Source organism: Sinohyriopsis cumingii, chromosome 14 (genome assembly GCF_028554795.1).
Source record: "Sinohyriopsis cumingii isolate HCF-2022 chromosome 14, ASM2855479v2, whole genome shotgun sequence".
Classification (NCBI taxonomy): domain Eukaryota; kingdom Metazoa; phylum Mollusca; class Bivalvia; order Unionida; family Unionidae; genus Sinohyriopsis; species Sinohyriopsis cumingii.
Window position 1 is genome coordinate 90,553,369 of NC_142974.1, and position 17,157 is coordinate 90,570,525.

A 17,157-nucleotide genomic window follows, 5' to 3' on the forward strand; every position below is an offset into this window, starting at 1 on the left:
CTTAGTTGTCTCAAACTGAGTTTTCTACTGTCAAGGTTATCATGTGTCTGCTATTTGCAGTATCATAATACCTTATCTAATAAAATTTGAAGTACAGACAACTTAGTAAGTTCCCAACACCCCATTAGGCTAAAAGTCAAGGTTTCCAAAACCTAACCTTGTGAAAACAAAGTCAAGGCTGCCAAAACCTAACATTGTGAAAACAAAGTCAAGGCTGCCAAAACCTAACCTTGTAAAAACAAAGTCAAGGTTGCCAAAACCTAACCTTGTGAAAATAAAGTCACGGTTGCCAAAACCTAATCGTGTGAAAACAAAGTCAAGGTTGCCGAAACCTAACCTTGTGAAAGCAAAGTCAAGGTTGCCAAACCTAACCTTGTGAAAATAAAGTCACGGTTGCCAAAACCTAATCGTGTGAAAACAAAGTCACAGTTGCCAAAACCTAACCTTGTGAAAACAAAGTCAAGGTTGCCAAAACATAGCTTTGAGACTCTTTCTAGGCATCTACATATTCAATTAGATCTGGTTGGTTCAAAAGTTCCTAAACATTTTTGCAAATGAACATGCGATAGAAAGAAGGTCAGAAGAAAACAATGGTGTAAGAGGAAATAATAATAATAATAATAATAATAACAATAATAATCACAGCAATAAAAAGAATGATGCATCATCTTAAAATTGTTTGTTGGTTTCTAGGTTCTGATTAAAAACTTCCAAGAGACAAAATTACATCAAAAATCTAAATTTTATAGGCAATCACAACACTTCTCTTTTCTAAAAGGGCAAAGAAGGAAAATGCTGTAGCCAAAATTGCATAGTTCACCAAATTTAATGGCCTCTTGAAAATTTGTAGCCAATGCCTATTTTGGCAACCAATAGTGGCAACACAGGAGATGTAGGTGAACAGCCAGCAAGAAGAGTTGCCTAACCTTACCATGAATAAATAATCATGTTGTTTCAATCTCCTATTTGGAATTAGTAACATTTTTAAATCATCTCAAGTTACTAACCTGTACCAACAAAGGGATCAAAGACTTGTCTGTTCTGTCAGTTTAAGTTACTAACATGTACCAACAAATGGATCAAAGACTCAGCTTAAGTTACTACCTGCACCAAGAAATGGATCAAAGACTTGTCTGTTCTGTCAGCTTAAGTTACAAACCTGTACCAACAAATGGATCAAAGACTTGTCTGTTCTGTCAGCTTAAGTTACTACCTGTACCAACAAATGGATCAAAGACTCAGCTTAACTTACAAACCTGTACCAACAAATGGATCAAAGACTTGTCTGTTCTGTCAGTTTAAGTTATCAACCAATGGATCAAAGACTTGTCTGTTCTGTCAGTTTAAGTTACAAACCTGTACCAACAAATGGATCAAAGACTTGTCTGTTCTGTCAGCTTAAGTTACAAACCTGTACCAACAAAAGGATCAAATACTTGTCTGTTCTGTCAGCTTAAGTTACAAACCTGTACCAACAAATGGATCAAAGACTTGTCTGTTCTGTCAACTTAAGTTACTACCTGTACCAACAAATGGATCAAAGACTCAGCTTAAGTTACAAACCTGTACCAACAAATGGATCAAAGACTTGTCTGTTCTGTCAGTTTAAGTTACAAACCTGTACTAACAAATGGATCAAAGGCTTGTCTGTTCTGTCAGCTTAAGTTACAAACCTGTACCAACAATGGATCAAAGACTTGTCTGTTCTGTCAGCTTAAGTTACAAACCTGTACCAACAAATGGATCAAAGACTTGTCTGTTCTGTCAGCTTAAGTTACAAACCTGTACCAACAAATGGATCAAAGACTTGTCTGTTCTGTCAGCTTAAGTTACAAACCTGTACCAACAGATGGATCAACGACTTGTCTGTTCTGTCAGCTTAAGTTACAAACCTGTACCAAGAAATGGATCAAAGACTCAGCTTAAGTTACTAACTGCACCAAGAAATGGATCAAAGACTTGTCTGTTTTGTCAGCTTAAGTTACTACCTGTACCAAGAAATGGATCAAAGACTTGTCTGTTTTGTCAGCTTAAGTTACTACCTGTACCAAGAAATGGATCAAAGACTTGTCTGTTTTGTCAGCTTAAGTTACTACCTGTACCAAGAAATGGATCAAAGACTTGTCTGTTTTGTCAGCTTAAGTCACTACCTGTACCAACACATGGATCAAAGACTTGTCTGTTCTGTCAGCTTAAGTTACTACCTGTACCAAGAAATGGATCAAAGACTTGTCTGTTTTGTCAGCTTAAGTTACAAACCTGTACCAACAAATGGATCAAAGACTCAGCTTAAGTTACTACCTGTACCAACAAATGGATCAAAGACTTGTCTGTTCTGTCAGCTTAAGTTACAAACCTGTGCCAACAAATGGATCAAAGACTTGTCTGTTCTGTCAGCTTAAGTTACAAACCTGTACCAACAAATGGATCAAAGACTTGTCTGTTCTGTCAGCTTAAGTTACAAACCTGTACCAACAAATGGATCAACAACTTGTCTGTTCTGTCAGCTTAAGTTACAAACCTGTACACAAGAAATGGATCAAAGACTCAGCTTAAGTTACTACCTGCACCAAGAAATGGATCAAAGACTTGTCTGTTTTGTCAGCTTAAGTTACTACCTGTACCAAGAAATGGATCAAAGACTTGTCTGTTTTGTCAGCTTAAGTTACTACCTGTACCAAGAAATGGATCAAAGACTTGTCTGTTTTGTCAGCTTAAGTTACTACCTGTACCAAGAAATGGATCAAAGACTTGTCTGTTTTGTCAGCTTAAGTTACTACCTGTACCAACACATGGATCAAAGACTTGTCTGTTCTGTCAGCTTAAGTTACTACCTGTACCAAGAAATGGATCAAAGACTTGTCTGTTTTGTCAGCTTAAGTTACAAACCTGTACCAACAAATGGATCAAAGACTCAGCTTAAGTTACTACCTGTACCAACAAATGGATCAAAGACTTGTCTGTTCTGTCAGCTTAAGTTACTAACCTGTACCAACAAATGGATCAAAGACTAGGCTGTTCTGCTTGACTCTGGCTAGGTTGGACATGATCAGAGAAAGTCCAGGGTCCATGGTTGTATTAGCTATTAATATTGAGCACATCAGGTCAATTAAATCATGATATTTAGAAATCCATTACAGAAACATACAGAAAATACTGATGAAACTGACAGAAATGTTTACAAATTAGTAATTATGATTGACTTAGCACATGGAAGCACCTGTCATTTATTTTTGTGGGTCAATGGTCTTTTCTCATAAAACTTGATTTAACAAATCTGGAATCAAGCATGCTTTGAGTTAATAAAATATGAACAAATACTAAGAATGTTGATTCTAATTAATATTTAGTATCAGCATACTACACAATGTTTTAAGTACAGGTGAGCCATAAAATGACATGACCCTGTTTGAAGGCCAGTCTAGCTAGCTAAAAGATGTAATAATATTAATGCTGTAATAATACACAGACACAATCCTGATTATAAAATGTGATATAGCTGTAACTAACCTATAAAATGTCTCTTCTGCAAGTTGAAATAACTTATCTTGTCTCTCTGCCCATCACAAATCTAAAAAAAATCAATGCCATAAATATGTTTATTGTCTGAAAAGGCTGCTGCAGGCAGTGTTTTGGCAAAAATGTGACAGAACCATTTGACCACTGTACTATACTGGCAAACCCAGCAATCAATGTATTATATCTAATTAAACTGGATACTAATTTAGTATTAGTGCTACCCTATGGGCTAAATAAGGCACAACATGTCTTTAAAATAGACACTTATCTTACAAACAGCATCACTTTATGAAGAAAAATACCCAAATCAAAGAATAAACTAGAGCTATTACCAGGGGATGAATAACAAATTGCAACACTCATTACATTCTGCTTGCCAGAGCCTTAAACTGACAAATGCGTGTTATAAAACAAAAGTAGGAAAATGGACATTTAAGGACTGTAATATCCAAAAACCACCAGTAAAGTTGCACCAAAGCCTCAAGGCTGAGCATTCAGGGGACATAACTCCTATAAAAGTGGTAGAAGACTGGAAATAAACTCATTCTGTGAATGGCATTCAACCAGCTTAAAAAAGAAACAAGAAAAGATGATCTAATGTAGTATTTGGTTGCTGCCTTAACCATGAATTTAAAGACCAAACAAAAAATTAGCCATATATAATAAAAAAAGTCCACACCTTTTTCATACTTTGTTTTAGACCTAGAGATCAACAAAGCTATTTGACAAATCAACATTATTTCTATTATCTGGTTACAAATTTTAGCTTTTAGATGTGTCTATTTTATTTTCAACCTTTTTTTATAAAACAAAGTATAAAGTGTTTTACATTGTTTCAATGCACACATAACTATACAACATCCACTAGCCATACTTTTCACTCACTGCCTTAAATTAATATGCTGTGAGATAAATAAACATGGAGAGAAATGTGAACAAGCATAAGGTACTCAAACACTGTTATTACTGCAAAAGAACAAAGAATAGAAAATGATACTATAAAAATGAAAATTAGATTTAATATTTATTCAAATTATTCATTATTCAAATAAATTCTTCATTTAAGTGAAACTGTTGTCCAAAAATTGACATCCTCATGAAAGCACATCTGAATTTGTCCATGCATACTTAATCCCAATGAACTACATGACGGTCAATAACTAAATATTTCCAGGAGGCATAATTTCTAATGAAACAGTGTGTATATGCACTAATTATAGCAACGTATTGAAGCACACAGTTCGCTGAGGTTCAGATGAAACCATTCAAGCAGCATCACAAAGGAGTAATTGCTTTTGTACTTTTACTAGTTCTGAACAATCATAATGTTGACACTTCTTGCTAACTGCACTGTCAAATTTTTGGTTCACATGTGGAATGATGACATAATCCAAGCTGATATGACCTTTAACAACTGATTAGTACTGTAGTGTTGTTGGCTGTGACAGCTCCCTTCCAACCATCACTTGTTGTCCTAATAGCTTTGTTCCTTTGTGTTCTTCACCAGATGTGTTTGCTGAGATTAATCCATGAAAGTTTATAATTACTAATATATGAACTCTGACAGGCAAAACCACACATTTAAGTACCCACTAAAATGTCTTTGCTTCTAAAACCATGAAAATTGAGACCCAAGAAAATAATGCAACAAAATGGCAATTTGAACAAACGAAGAAGCCAGTGTCTGCCATGTTGCACTCATTACAAAAGCAATGTTGTAAAACATATGACCTTGACCCCAATGTCTAAAGAAACAAGCCAGCATCTAATGGAATGAATTGTCATAGTTTCAAAGTAATTCGATCCATGGGTTTCTGAAATGTAAGCAAATAAAAGAAAAACTTTATTGAAAAGTATGACACCAGTTTTCTATGACTGTGTCCTTGACCTCAACCTCAATGGGGCAAGTAAGAGCATCACTGAATGAATTTTTTTTAGCTTTATGAAGATTCTGCCCATAGTATCAAAACAATCCATCAAGGAATTCAAGAAATATAAAAAAAATGAAAGCACTTTGCCTTAAGTATTAGCAAAATTTTCAATTACTGTTACTTTGACCACAAGGTCAAAAGGTGTGAGCACACATGTCACAAAATAAATTGTCTTAGCTTCATAATGATTCATCCAAAGTATGAAGAAATCAATAAGGCAGTTCAGGAAATGAAACGGCAGGACTGTGAGTAGCACATTATGTGCAAACCACATATTTAACAGACAGTCCTCCTTGTATGCATTATATGCACACCCCATATTTAACAGACAGTCCTCCTTGTATGCATTATATGCAAACCCCATATTTAACAGACAGTCAGTTCTCCTTGTATGCATTATATGCACACCCCATATTTACTAAACCGTCCTCCTTGTATGCATTATATGCACGCCCCATATTTAATAGTCCTCCTTGTATGCATTATATGCAAACCCCATATTTAATAGACAGTCAGTTCTCCTTGTATGCATTATATGCACACCCCATATTTACTAAACCGTCCTCCTTGTATGCATTATATGCACACCCTATATTTAATAGTCCTCCTTGTATGCATTATATGCACACCCCATATTTAACAGTCCTCCTTGTATGCATTATATGCACACCCCATATTTATTAGTCAGTCCTCCTTGTATGCATTATATGCACACCCCATATTTAATAGTCAGTCCTCCTTGTATGCATTATATGCACACCCTATATTTAATAGTCCTCCTTGTATGCATTATATGCACACCCCATATTTAACAGTCCTCCTTGTATGCATTACATGCACACCCCATATTTAATAGTCAGTCCTCCTTGTATGCATTATATACACACCCCATATTTAATAGACAGTCCTTCTTGTATGCATTATATGCACATCCCATATTTAATAGACAGTCCTCCTTGTATGCATCAGCAGGATAAGGCTAAAGCTGGATCGTACTAATCTGGACCTTTGGTATGCAAAGTATGCAGTCTTGAACTAAACTTAACATGCAGAAACCATTATTTTCTTATTCAGCTTTTTGACCCTGGCCAAGTGCAAGCCATTCACAAAATTTCATCAAAGCACTTACTTTAGAGAAAAAGTTCTTGTCAAAGCCTAATTTCAGCTGAGGCCTTTGACTTTTCATCACAAAATTAATAGATCTCTTCAATACCTTAAGTACAAACCCTCCACAACTTTGGTTACAGTATACTGACTAGAACCAAATTTACAATGCATTCTTCTTCAGCCACACAAACAATGACCTTTGACCCAAAAGTCAATATGCTTCTTTCTTACCCCAAGTGAATGGCATATAGGAAAAGTTTGGTCACTGTCTGTGATGGAGTATGAATGTGATTGAGCAGAACGATTTTTCTTCTTTCATTCACCTTCACTTCTGACCTACTGACACTGAAACTGAGAGGCTTCTTCCTACCCTAAATACACATCTTTCATAAAGTATATAAATTTAGATGCTAAAGAACTTGATTTATTGTGGGGAAATGTTTTCTCTTATATTTGTAACTGTATCCTTTGAGCATTTTCCCCCAAAATCAACAGGTTTCCTCCTTATCCCAAGAACAAGCCATCCACAAATTCTGGTACCTGTAGATCAGTGGTCTCAAATACGCAGCCCGCAGTCCACAAGCGACCTGCCAAACTGTATCCTGTGGCCCACAAAATGATTGGTGTCACAAGGTGTTGTGAGAGATAACAAAGGTGGTGTGCCTTTGTGCCTTCAAAAATGTTCTCATGCAAACTTCAGGGTGGTTAGAGTTTGAGATCCCTGCTGTAGATGGTGGACAAATCAAATTATTCTAATGAAATGAATTTGGTAAGTGAAAGATGAACAACCAATATCAAAACACTGTTTGATCTGCCTTAAACCAAAATTTGTAAATTTTATGTGGATGTGAGCATGACTCCATGGTAAGTGGGGCAAGTGGTCATGTCACAGAATGAATTACCTTAGCTTCATGATGATTCATGCAATGTATGAAGACAAAATATCAAGGGGTTTAGAAAATATGTGCAAATCAAAACCTTTAGTAAACAATCTTAAACTTTTGATGCCAAATGCTGCATGCTTCCAACTAAAGTAAATAAATAAAATGCTACTGACCCATCTTCCAAAGTAGACAGCCAGCGGTTTGTCAGGGGGTGTAGTCCCAACATGACCATAATACTCCATCAGAGTAAAGATGTGCATTGGGTTCTTAAGGTTTACTTTCCCCTCAAATCTGAGGATGTCTTGCGGCAGCTCCTGAAATGCAAAGTAAATCAGGAATGTGTGTACTGGTTTAATCACAGTAGTAAGCATCTATTTAACGGACTCAACTGACACTATTTAATTGATACTTAAAGACAGAAGACCTAATTCTATGTCATTTTAATGGCTTTAACAAATATGACATTACTACTTTTATTAATAAATACTACTATAGACCAGGTATACCTTGGAAAATGTAAATTTAGTTTTGTCCAAAAATAAAATTATAAAATTTTGACAAGTTACATTGTAACAACCGCAGAAATAAGCAAGGTTTCATTTTAGTGGTACAACCAGTGGTTCTTTCTACTGCCACCAAAATTTGTCTTTTTAACAAATAAATTCTGCTTAAAGATCATGTCCAGATTAATGAGTTTTCAGATAACTGAATCACTCACATATACATGTATTAACTACCTGTACATGTATATTCAATACTAATTGAAATAAATTAATGAATACATCTACTGACTTGTGCTTATTTCACTTTACTACAACATGCACATGTACATAAATAAGTTTAAACAATTATTGGCAAATTTTCTTTTATGGTGGCCAGTCTCTCTCTTCATCTATGCTTGCTTGATAGTGTTGCCACTACTCCGGTGGCGTAAATGGCTAGAGTGTCCATCTCGGAAGTGAGAGATTGCAGGTTCAAACCCTGGACAGGTCATACCAAAGACTTATAAAAATTGGTACCAACAACTGCCTCACTTGGCATTCAGCTGTAAAAGGTTAGTGTAAGGACTAGTCGGCCTAGTGTCAGACAATGTGACTGGGTGGGACATGATGCTACATGCTGGCGGCATGGATAAATGTAGTCTGGATTAACAAGGTTCCTCTGTATTTATTTAGTTTATGTACAAGCATCAAAGATAAAGAAGAAATATTTATTGTAGATAGTATCTACAGTAATCTTGGAGTGACTTTTACTATGTATACTGAGAATGAAGATCAATGAAACATTATCACTGCCTGCAAATTTATTTGACTTTCTCCACTGCTAAAATACAGTAACTTTTATTACATGCCTTTGAAATTTGAACTCTGAGCATGCATTATATTTCAATTCAATCCAGCATATATGATATACAACCAAATAATTCTGTTTAATGATCTTTGAGGAGAAAAGTCTATATAAAAGAGTCTGCTGAGCAAGTATGGATATACAAGTATTGGGTGGGGATTCTTACAGTCTCTGGGTCATACCTTGGAAGCTAAGTCTTTGGGGTTAGGGATGTGCCCATTTTAATCAGCTCAATATCCTCCATTTTCCAGTCTCACTCTCCTGAAGCCCAGTTTAATTATGTCAATATCCTGAAATTTCACAGTCCTACTGTCTTGATGCCCATTTTAATCATGTCAATGTCCTCGATTTCCACAGCCCCACTGTCCTAAAGCCCATTTTAATCATGTCAATGTCCTCCATTTCCACAGCCCCACTGTCCTAAAGCCCATTTTAATCATGTCAATGTCCTCCATTTTCACAGCCCCACTGTCCTAAAGCCCATTTTAATCATGTCAATGTCCTCCGTTTCCACAGCCACATTGTCTTATAGCCCATTTTAATCATGTCAATATCCTCCATTTCCACAGCCCCACTGTCCTAAACCCCATTTTAATGATGTCAGTATCCTCCTTTTCCACAGCCACATTGTCTTATAGCCCATTTTAATCATGTCAACATCATCCATTTCCACAGCCCCACTGTCCTAAAGCCCATTCTAATCATGTCAATATCCTCATTTTCCACAGCCCCATTGTCCTAAAGCCCATTTTAATCATGTCAATACCCTCCAATTCCACAGCCACATTGTCTTATAGCCCATTTTAATCATGTCAATACCCTCCAATTCCACAGCCACATTGTCTTATAGCCCATTTTAATCATGTCAGTATCCTCCAATTCCACAGCCCCACTGTCCTGAAGCCCATTTTAATCATGTAAATATTCTCCAATTCCACAGCCCCACTGTCCTGAAGCCCATTTTAATCATGCCAATGTCCTCCATTTCCACAGCCACATTGTCTTATAGCCCATTTGAATCATATCAATATCCTCCAATTCCAAAGCCCCACTGTCATGAAGCCCATTTTAATCATGTAAATATTTTCCAATTCCACAGCCCCACTGTCCTAAAGCCCATTTTAATCATGTCAATATCCTCCATTTCCACAGCCACATTGCCTTATAGCCCATTTTAATCATGTCAGTATCCTCCATTTCCACAGCCCCACTGTTCTAAAACCCATTTTAATCATGTCAATATCCTCCAATTCCACAGCCCCACTGTCCTGAAGTCCATCTTAATCATGTCAATATCCTCCAATTCCACAGTCCCACTGTCATGAAGCCCATATTAATCATGTCAATATCCTCCAATTCCACAGTCCCACTGTCCTGAAGCCCAATTTAACCATGTCAATATCCTCCAATTCCACAGTCCCACTGTCATGAAGCCCATATTAATCATGTCAATATCCTCCAATTCCACAGTCCCACTGTCCTGAAGCCCAATTTAATCATGTCAATATCCTCCAATTCCACAGTCCCACTGTCATGAAGCTCATATTAATCATGTCAATATCCTCCAATTCCACAGTCCCACTGTCCTGAAGCCCAATTTAACCATGTCAATATCCTCCAATCCCACAGCCAAGGTCTCATATCTGTGATGTCCTATGAATTAATTTATTTTCATGGGTATCAATTTTCATGGTTCTATGAAGAAAAAGAAAAATTTCTTTACGTTTGTTATCAAATTTGTAAACTGGGAAAGTAGTCATACTGTTTTCACAAAGCAATCACTGATCTTTGATCTCTAAATATGTTAGCTGTAGCAACCATAAAATTTACTGAGTGAAATACAGAAGTTACAGTGTTACCTCAATCCTCTGTACTTTTTCTTTTTGTGTTATTGTCTTATTAAAGGATTCCACCATGATTTTAAATGAAGTGTTGGCTGAAAAGTATGAAGCCTGTAAAAAAAGAAGAACTCTCATTAAGAGATATATCAAGACATAAAAAGATAGTTATTTTTCTCTGTTCATTAATTTATGAACTAATTTTTCCCTTAAAAATAACTTGTGTGGAAAATTCCCAAATATCTTGTCTGGAAAATTATAACTTGTCTGGAAAATTATATCTTGTCAGGAAAATTCCCAAATATCTTGTCTGGAAAATTAATTTCTCCATCATCAGGAATGTGTATTGATGTATCCAGCAAGTTCTAATGCTGCTTGAAAATGAGAGAGTTAAACTTGGTTCCAATATATCCTTGCGTCCCAATAAAAAGCACTTACATAACAATGTTTTCTATTGCAAATAAAGAACTCAGTCCCAGTTTTGATCTTTTTATGTTCTCTCTGTTTATAAAATTATTTAGGTCAGTTTGTGTACATGTTCTGCAATTAGTGAAAATGTGCACAGTACCCAAATATCCTAAGGGAATGGTCATAAATGATATAATTACTTTAATGTTCATAAACTATGGGTAATTTCACAAACCATGGCAGATATGATATTGCTTAATCTGTTTAAATGGACATGAAGTAGAATAAAAATGACACTATTACAATAATGTATGCAACTGTTGACTGGAGTGAGCTCTAATACACCTCTCCCTTGATAACTCATGCATAATGGGGTCCACAATGATAGATCGCACTGTAAGTGAGGGCACAAGTTACCAAGGGACCTCCAAAAACTCCACTAGACATTGAGAAAACTGCAGGGGGTAGAAAGCTGGTCTGTTTAATTACTAAATCCTCATTTTACAATCACGTTGATAAGTGTATAATAACTGTTTATAACACTTTTTCTGATGAAGTTGTTGGTGATTCTGTACAAATTACATTTATGTTCAAAATGTCCAGCATGTGAAAGATCGTTAACACTCATCCATTGTAGTTCCAACAACCATCACCTGTGTACAAAAATATTTGTATATAACATCACTGCTTTTTGTTTTGTTGATGAGTCTGGTTCCCGGGGTGGTATTTAATAGGATAGTGATAAGGAGGGATTCAATATAGCTGGGAACTAGACTAACTGTAGATACACTACCAAACAAGATTCCATTTATTTAAAAAGCTAGAAACATTTATTTCATTAGTCAATTGTCTACGTTTATACTCAATTTTGTATTGTTCAGTTAATACAATATTGATGTCGGGACTTCAATGGATGCAATTTTGAAACTTTTTATCATCTAAATGCCAGTTCAGGAATTCTCTGAAACTTGTTTGCCCACAATGGTCTGTATCTGTGTTTGCCCACAATGGTCTGTATCTGTGTAAACAAGCTATTTATTTAATGAAGTATTCATTTAGTTTGGCTGCCTCGCTATCTTTGATCACAGTTATGAATTAGTTATTTTAAGGTAGTTTAATTATGTTACATAGACAGTAACATTTATAACAGTGTTCGATTGATCAACTAAAGTGAGTTCGTCTGTCATATGACCGGGGACAATAGATTTTAGGAATGTAAGATTTACATGCCTTAAACTTTTCTTTTATTCCATCTCCTTTATTTGATTGAAAAGATGTAATTAATGTGATAATACAAAGGAAGCCAGCTTTTAATTCAGTACGTCACTATAGTGGGAATAATGAGTATATGATTGTCAGAAGAGGAGTGTAAGTTTCTTGCTGGTGTGTACACATGGGTGAGATCAGATAGGTATGTTGCACTTGAGTCCGACAGTGAAACATAGCACAGAGAACAAATTTCGTGTTTGATTCTGGATCAAATGGATAGCCAGTGTAGGGTACAGAGCAGTGGGGACATATCTGTTACAGTAGATTCATACATTTTACATTTAAATACACATTGTATTTATGATAACACTTAAGAGGAACTAAAAGATAGAACTAAAACACAAATTTCACTTGATACAAATTATTTAATTGGCATTTAAATATTAATGTACAGTGGAACCCTGCTAAAACATGATAACTGCGGTCCAAAATATTGGATCGCGTTAATAGCAGGGTCACATTAATGCAGGGTTTTACAGTATTTTACTTTTTTCAGAGAACAACTCATTGGTACATATACATGTAGTCATGTCTAATGTATGTGATGAATAGGGTATCAACACCATTTACTACTGTGCCGTCGTGGCATGCAGTTCTTCCATAATGCATGCAATTCCAATGAAAAATTGCACACAGATTTACAATATTCAATAATTTTGTCCCAGATCTTTGTGTCTGAATTCAATGTCTAATATACAGCATAAACAGAGTATTAACGCTATTTACTTGTTGTCTGATATCATTCCATCGGGGTTTGCAATTAATCCATAATAGATGTAATTCCATTGCAAAAAACTGCATACATATTTAAACTAATCAGTAATTTTGTCACAGATCATTATGTATCTGAATTCAATGGGGAAAATTAACAGCAAAATTAGGTTAAGAAAGATGAAGCACGTGTACAGTTCATTAAGTTCAAGGGTCTATGAATGGTGTCTGTACAAATTTCATACTGATAAAATTTTCTCATATGGGTTCCATGTACATTTATCCATTGCAAATTTCCAATAATTAATGCTTGTATGCCTATTCATTTGAACAACTAAAGCAAGAATAATTAACAATCAACACATGCTTTCAGCATGCATATAACTTATGTTTGAAAACTACAATACTAATCATTGAGCAAAGTGCAGAGAATGACTTGCGTTTGTGAACTTGCTTTTCCATAACAATAAAATATTCTTTTAAAAAATAGAAAATTAATAACGAGTTTATAAACAACCCCATACCCATGTAAAACCAGAGAATTAATTGCAGTAGGCCTGCAATGCTCACGAGTCACTTTTATAAAATTTTTAAGCTGAATGCATGTACAATTTCATACCCTTTTAATTTCCAGCCAATAAAGCCAAAATTATTTACTGGTCAACTGATTGCATTTGATAACACTGCCAAGCCCAGCAAACATGTTGGCAGCTTTCAGTTTTTGATGTTTATTAAAATTTCAGACTCTTTTATCAACCAACACGTTGTCTGCTGCTTGGTTGTTTATGCAGTTAAAGAAGAAACACATGTTGGCTATTGTTTGAGCAATGATTGTATACAGAATTAATTGAAGAAAATCACAAAGATGACTTATTGGCTTTACTCATGGATCAGTAATAAGTAACATTTATGATAATGTTTATTTTGGCATAACACTTCAAAAACCTGGTGAAATTGTTAAATTTCAAAAGCTATGCCATGATTGCATTTTATTAAAATTCATGTGCGAACTTTTCGCCAAAATGATAATATTTCCCGTACTTTAAAAAAAATATTTGTTCCAAGTACAAGAAAATACACGTACATGTATTTAAAATTTCAGGAACCATGCCATTATCATATTATATTCAAATTCATACGCAAACTCTTCCCCACTATTCTCGTACTTAAAAAAATATTCCCCGTATGAGAAAAATACACGTACATGTATTTATAATTTCAGGAACCATGCCACGATCGTATTATATCTGAATTCATACATGATATCTTCCCCAAAATGATAATAAAATTTTTATACACTATTTCAAGTACTTGGAACAAAAAATATTTTTTCATGTGTGAATGAATATATGAAATTTCGGGGGATACACCATGACCGTGTTATATCCATTCGCGTTATTGCGAGATGCATTATGGCAGGATCACACTGTACTGCCTACGCTAGGATTAAGTGACATTTTCGAAATTTCCTTGAATATCTTTAATTACGGTGTACTAAGAATGTCGTTTGGAAAGAAAATGTAACATATTATATGACTTCTTATTAAAAGTTGATAATTTCATAATGTTTATTCAAATTTCCAGGTCCTATCCACCATTTTTGACCATAAAACGAGTGATATATCAGTTCAACAAACAGGAATCAATTTTTTTTATTATTTTCTGGTAAAAAAATGGGATCCACACCTGACCCTGCATTATAAGTGCATTCATGAGTTACCAGGGCATGAGTTATTGAGGGAGTGGTGTACTCATATTGTTTTCCAGCATAAAAATTGGCTCTGACAACACAGTGTATTGCTGAAATGATGTACATCTATCAAAATTATCTCAGATGAAAATTTGAAAGGTAAGTCATAATTACAATTTGAAAGGTAAGCCATAATTACAATTTGAAAGGTAAGTCATAATAACTTTTAGAAGTCCTAAAAATAATCTAAAAAAATTGAAACTGTATGGTTATAAGTTATGGAGTGTGTCAACTGTTCTTACTGTTGCCAACAGCAACACCTTCAGCTAATCAATGTGATAATTAGAGATTTCGATACGGTTTCATGGTCTAATGGTCATCTATTCAATAAACTTTTTTAATACAGGTAAAAATTCCCTAATTTCTGTTCCAGTTTGAATTTTGCATTTTTCAGCTACTTTAAAAATGTAATTGAAGTTTGGAATATGCACTAGTGACAATTATTACAATTTCAAAATTTTGGTGGATAGAAACTTAAAGGGTCTGGATATTTAAATTAATGATGGCATTGCAATTTAAACAACAATTACCACATAAACAGCTGTATGTTTTATTTATGAACTAATAATTAGGGAGTAAATTGTATTAGCATATACTGAATTAAAAATCCATTTATTTTTATATCAGCACTTCTTCATAAACATGAAAATATTATGTGTAGAAGCAATCAATGTATATAATCAGTCTGTCATTATGTCAATGATTCAATTTGTTACTGTCTACACTTGCTTATGTGGGAAGTCCAACTGCAAACTGCACAGACCCAGATCTACTATCAAATAATGCACCAACAGATCTAGGTCTGCGCAGCCTGTTAGGAGTAATCAGTAAAACAAAACAGACCCAGATCTGCTGACACATCCATATCTATGCAGCTTACACTTACAAATGAGTAGAGATGGTAATAAAAGTTACTATGTACAGACTATATACTGATATATATCTGTGAAACATTTCAATCACTCTTCACATTGTATGCGTACGGTAGATTTAATTTGCACTGATAAAGCGAACTTGGGTGGATGACATTGCTAAGCTTGTACTCATCCTATCAAATCCTACGATGTATAATTGAATATATTTTGTTTAATCATTTTAAATTTTCTCATATTAAATTTGTTGTACTTTCTTTTGCCATAGATGTGTTGTTCTTAACAGACATATAAGCAAATGAAATTTTGTGAAAAACAAGACTATATAAGGTTCGAAATTTTGTTAAGATATAAATCCAGTATGTGAACATAATGGATTGTGAGACATTTTTAAAACAGAGACAAGAAATTCATGCATAAGAAACACCTGATGTCTTATTTACACAAGTTTACGGTGTCAGCAGACAATTACTATAAAAAGTTATTGTTGTTGTTGTTGTGGGGTTTAATGCCATTTTTCAGCATGAGATGGGCTATACATGGCGGCCGGTATTAATGGTGGAGGAAGAACCCAGGAAACCCCAGAAAGAACTACCAACCCACGAGCAGCTACCGGCAAGCTTTCTCACATACCCACATAGGATGAACCCGATACTCGAACGCACACTGACAGAGGTGAGATGGCAGTGATCCGTAATGGTGAGCGCTTTAGACCACTCGGCCACTCAGGGCCCCACTATAAAAAGTTAAATGTTAGAAAATATTAAAAAGCTAAGTGTATTAGTTTATAGTCAGACCCCAGGGTGTGAAAGCTGATTTGTCTATGCCAGGTCTTATCTGTAAGGCAACTGAATTTGCTGTTTGAGTTAACCTGTATCTTATGGAATTTAGGGTCTAAAATATGTCAAAATCATGTTAACCTGATGGCCATCAGGACAAAAACCTAGCCTGGCAGCAAAATTTCAGCAGCCAAGAGATTAAAGATGGGTATTAAGTAATCATTCTCCTTTGTGAAATATTTGTATATTTCTGGCAAATGCAGAATATGTCATTTTATCATACAGGGTCTATTGTGGCAACATGAATTAAGCATACAGTAGCTCAGACCCTGAATTCTAGTAGCCCTGAATTCCTATCACAAGATAGGGTGGGACATTAATATTTCATGTATTGACTATTCCATTCTCAGGTTTATTCCAAACTACATAAAGGGTTAAGTTGATAATCATAACCTACTCATTGCAACTACACTAGCTGGTTACACATTTGTGTGTATTGCATATATTTTATATGATTAATAAGCTGTGATAAATCTCTCATGTAACCACTCTTTTTTGTTCACTATTTTTGCTTATGCATAAATTACATCCAAATGAAGGCATTACAGACCTAGAGCTGTCATCATATACTGTGCCAGCTAATAAAAGTCTATTCAGTACACCAAACAACATACAACCTAAAGCATGCCAGACAACCAATAGGACATAAAAGAGTAAGCTAGGTGGAGAAAAAACATGTCTG

The 17,157-nt window shown here is 35.1% G+C and overlaps 1 protein-coding gene across 5 annotated transcripts in view; it reads right to left on the bottom strand.

Annotated features, from left to right (window-relative positions):
• The window catches only part of LOC149784361 (tRNA (guanine(10)-N(2))-methyltransferase TRMT11-like), a 57,303-nt gene that overhangs the window by 26,317 nt on the left and 13,829 nt on the right, over positions 1 to 17,157 (bottom strand). For 4 of the 5 annotated variants that reach the window (XM_089932414.1, XM_089932412.1, XM_089932415.1 and 1 more), the window contains 4 exons: positions 10,648 to 10,740; positions 7,615 to 7,755; positions 3,511 to 3,571; positions 2,987 to 3,082 (listed from right to left, as the gene is read on the bottom strand). In XM_089932414.1, coding sequence (XP_089788540.1) covers positions 2,987 to 3,082; positions 3,511 to 3,571; positions 7,615 to 7,755; positions 10,648 to 10,740 — 391 coding nt within the window. The remainder of the gene's footprint in view (positions 1 to 2,986; positions 3,083 to 3,510; positions 3,572 to 7,614; positions 7,756 to 10,647; positions 10,741 to 17,157) is intronic. The other variant, XM_089932413.1, reaches the window with a different exon arrangement.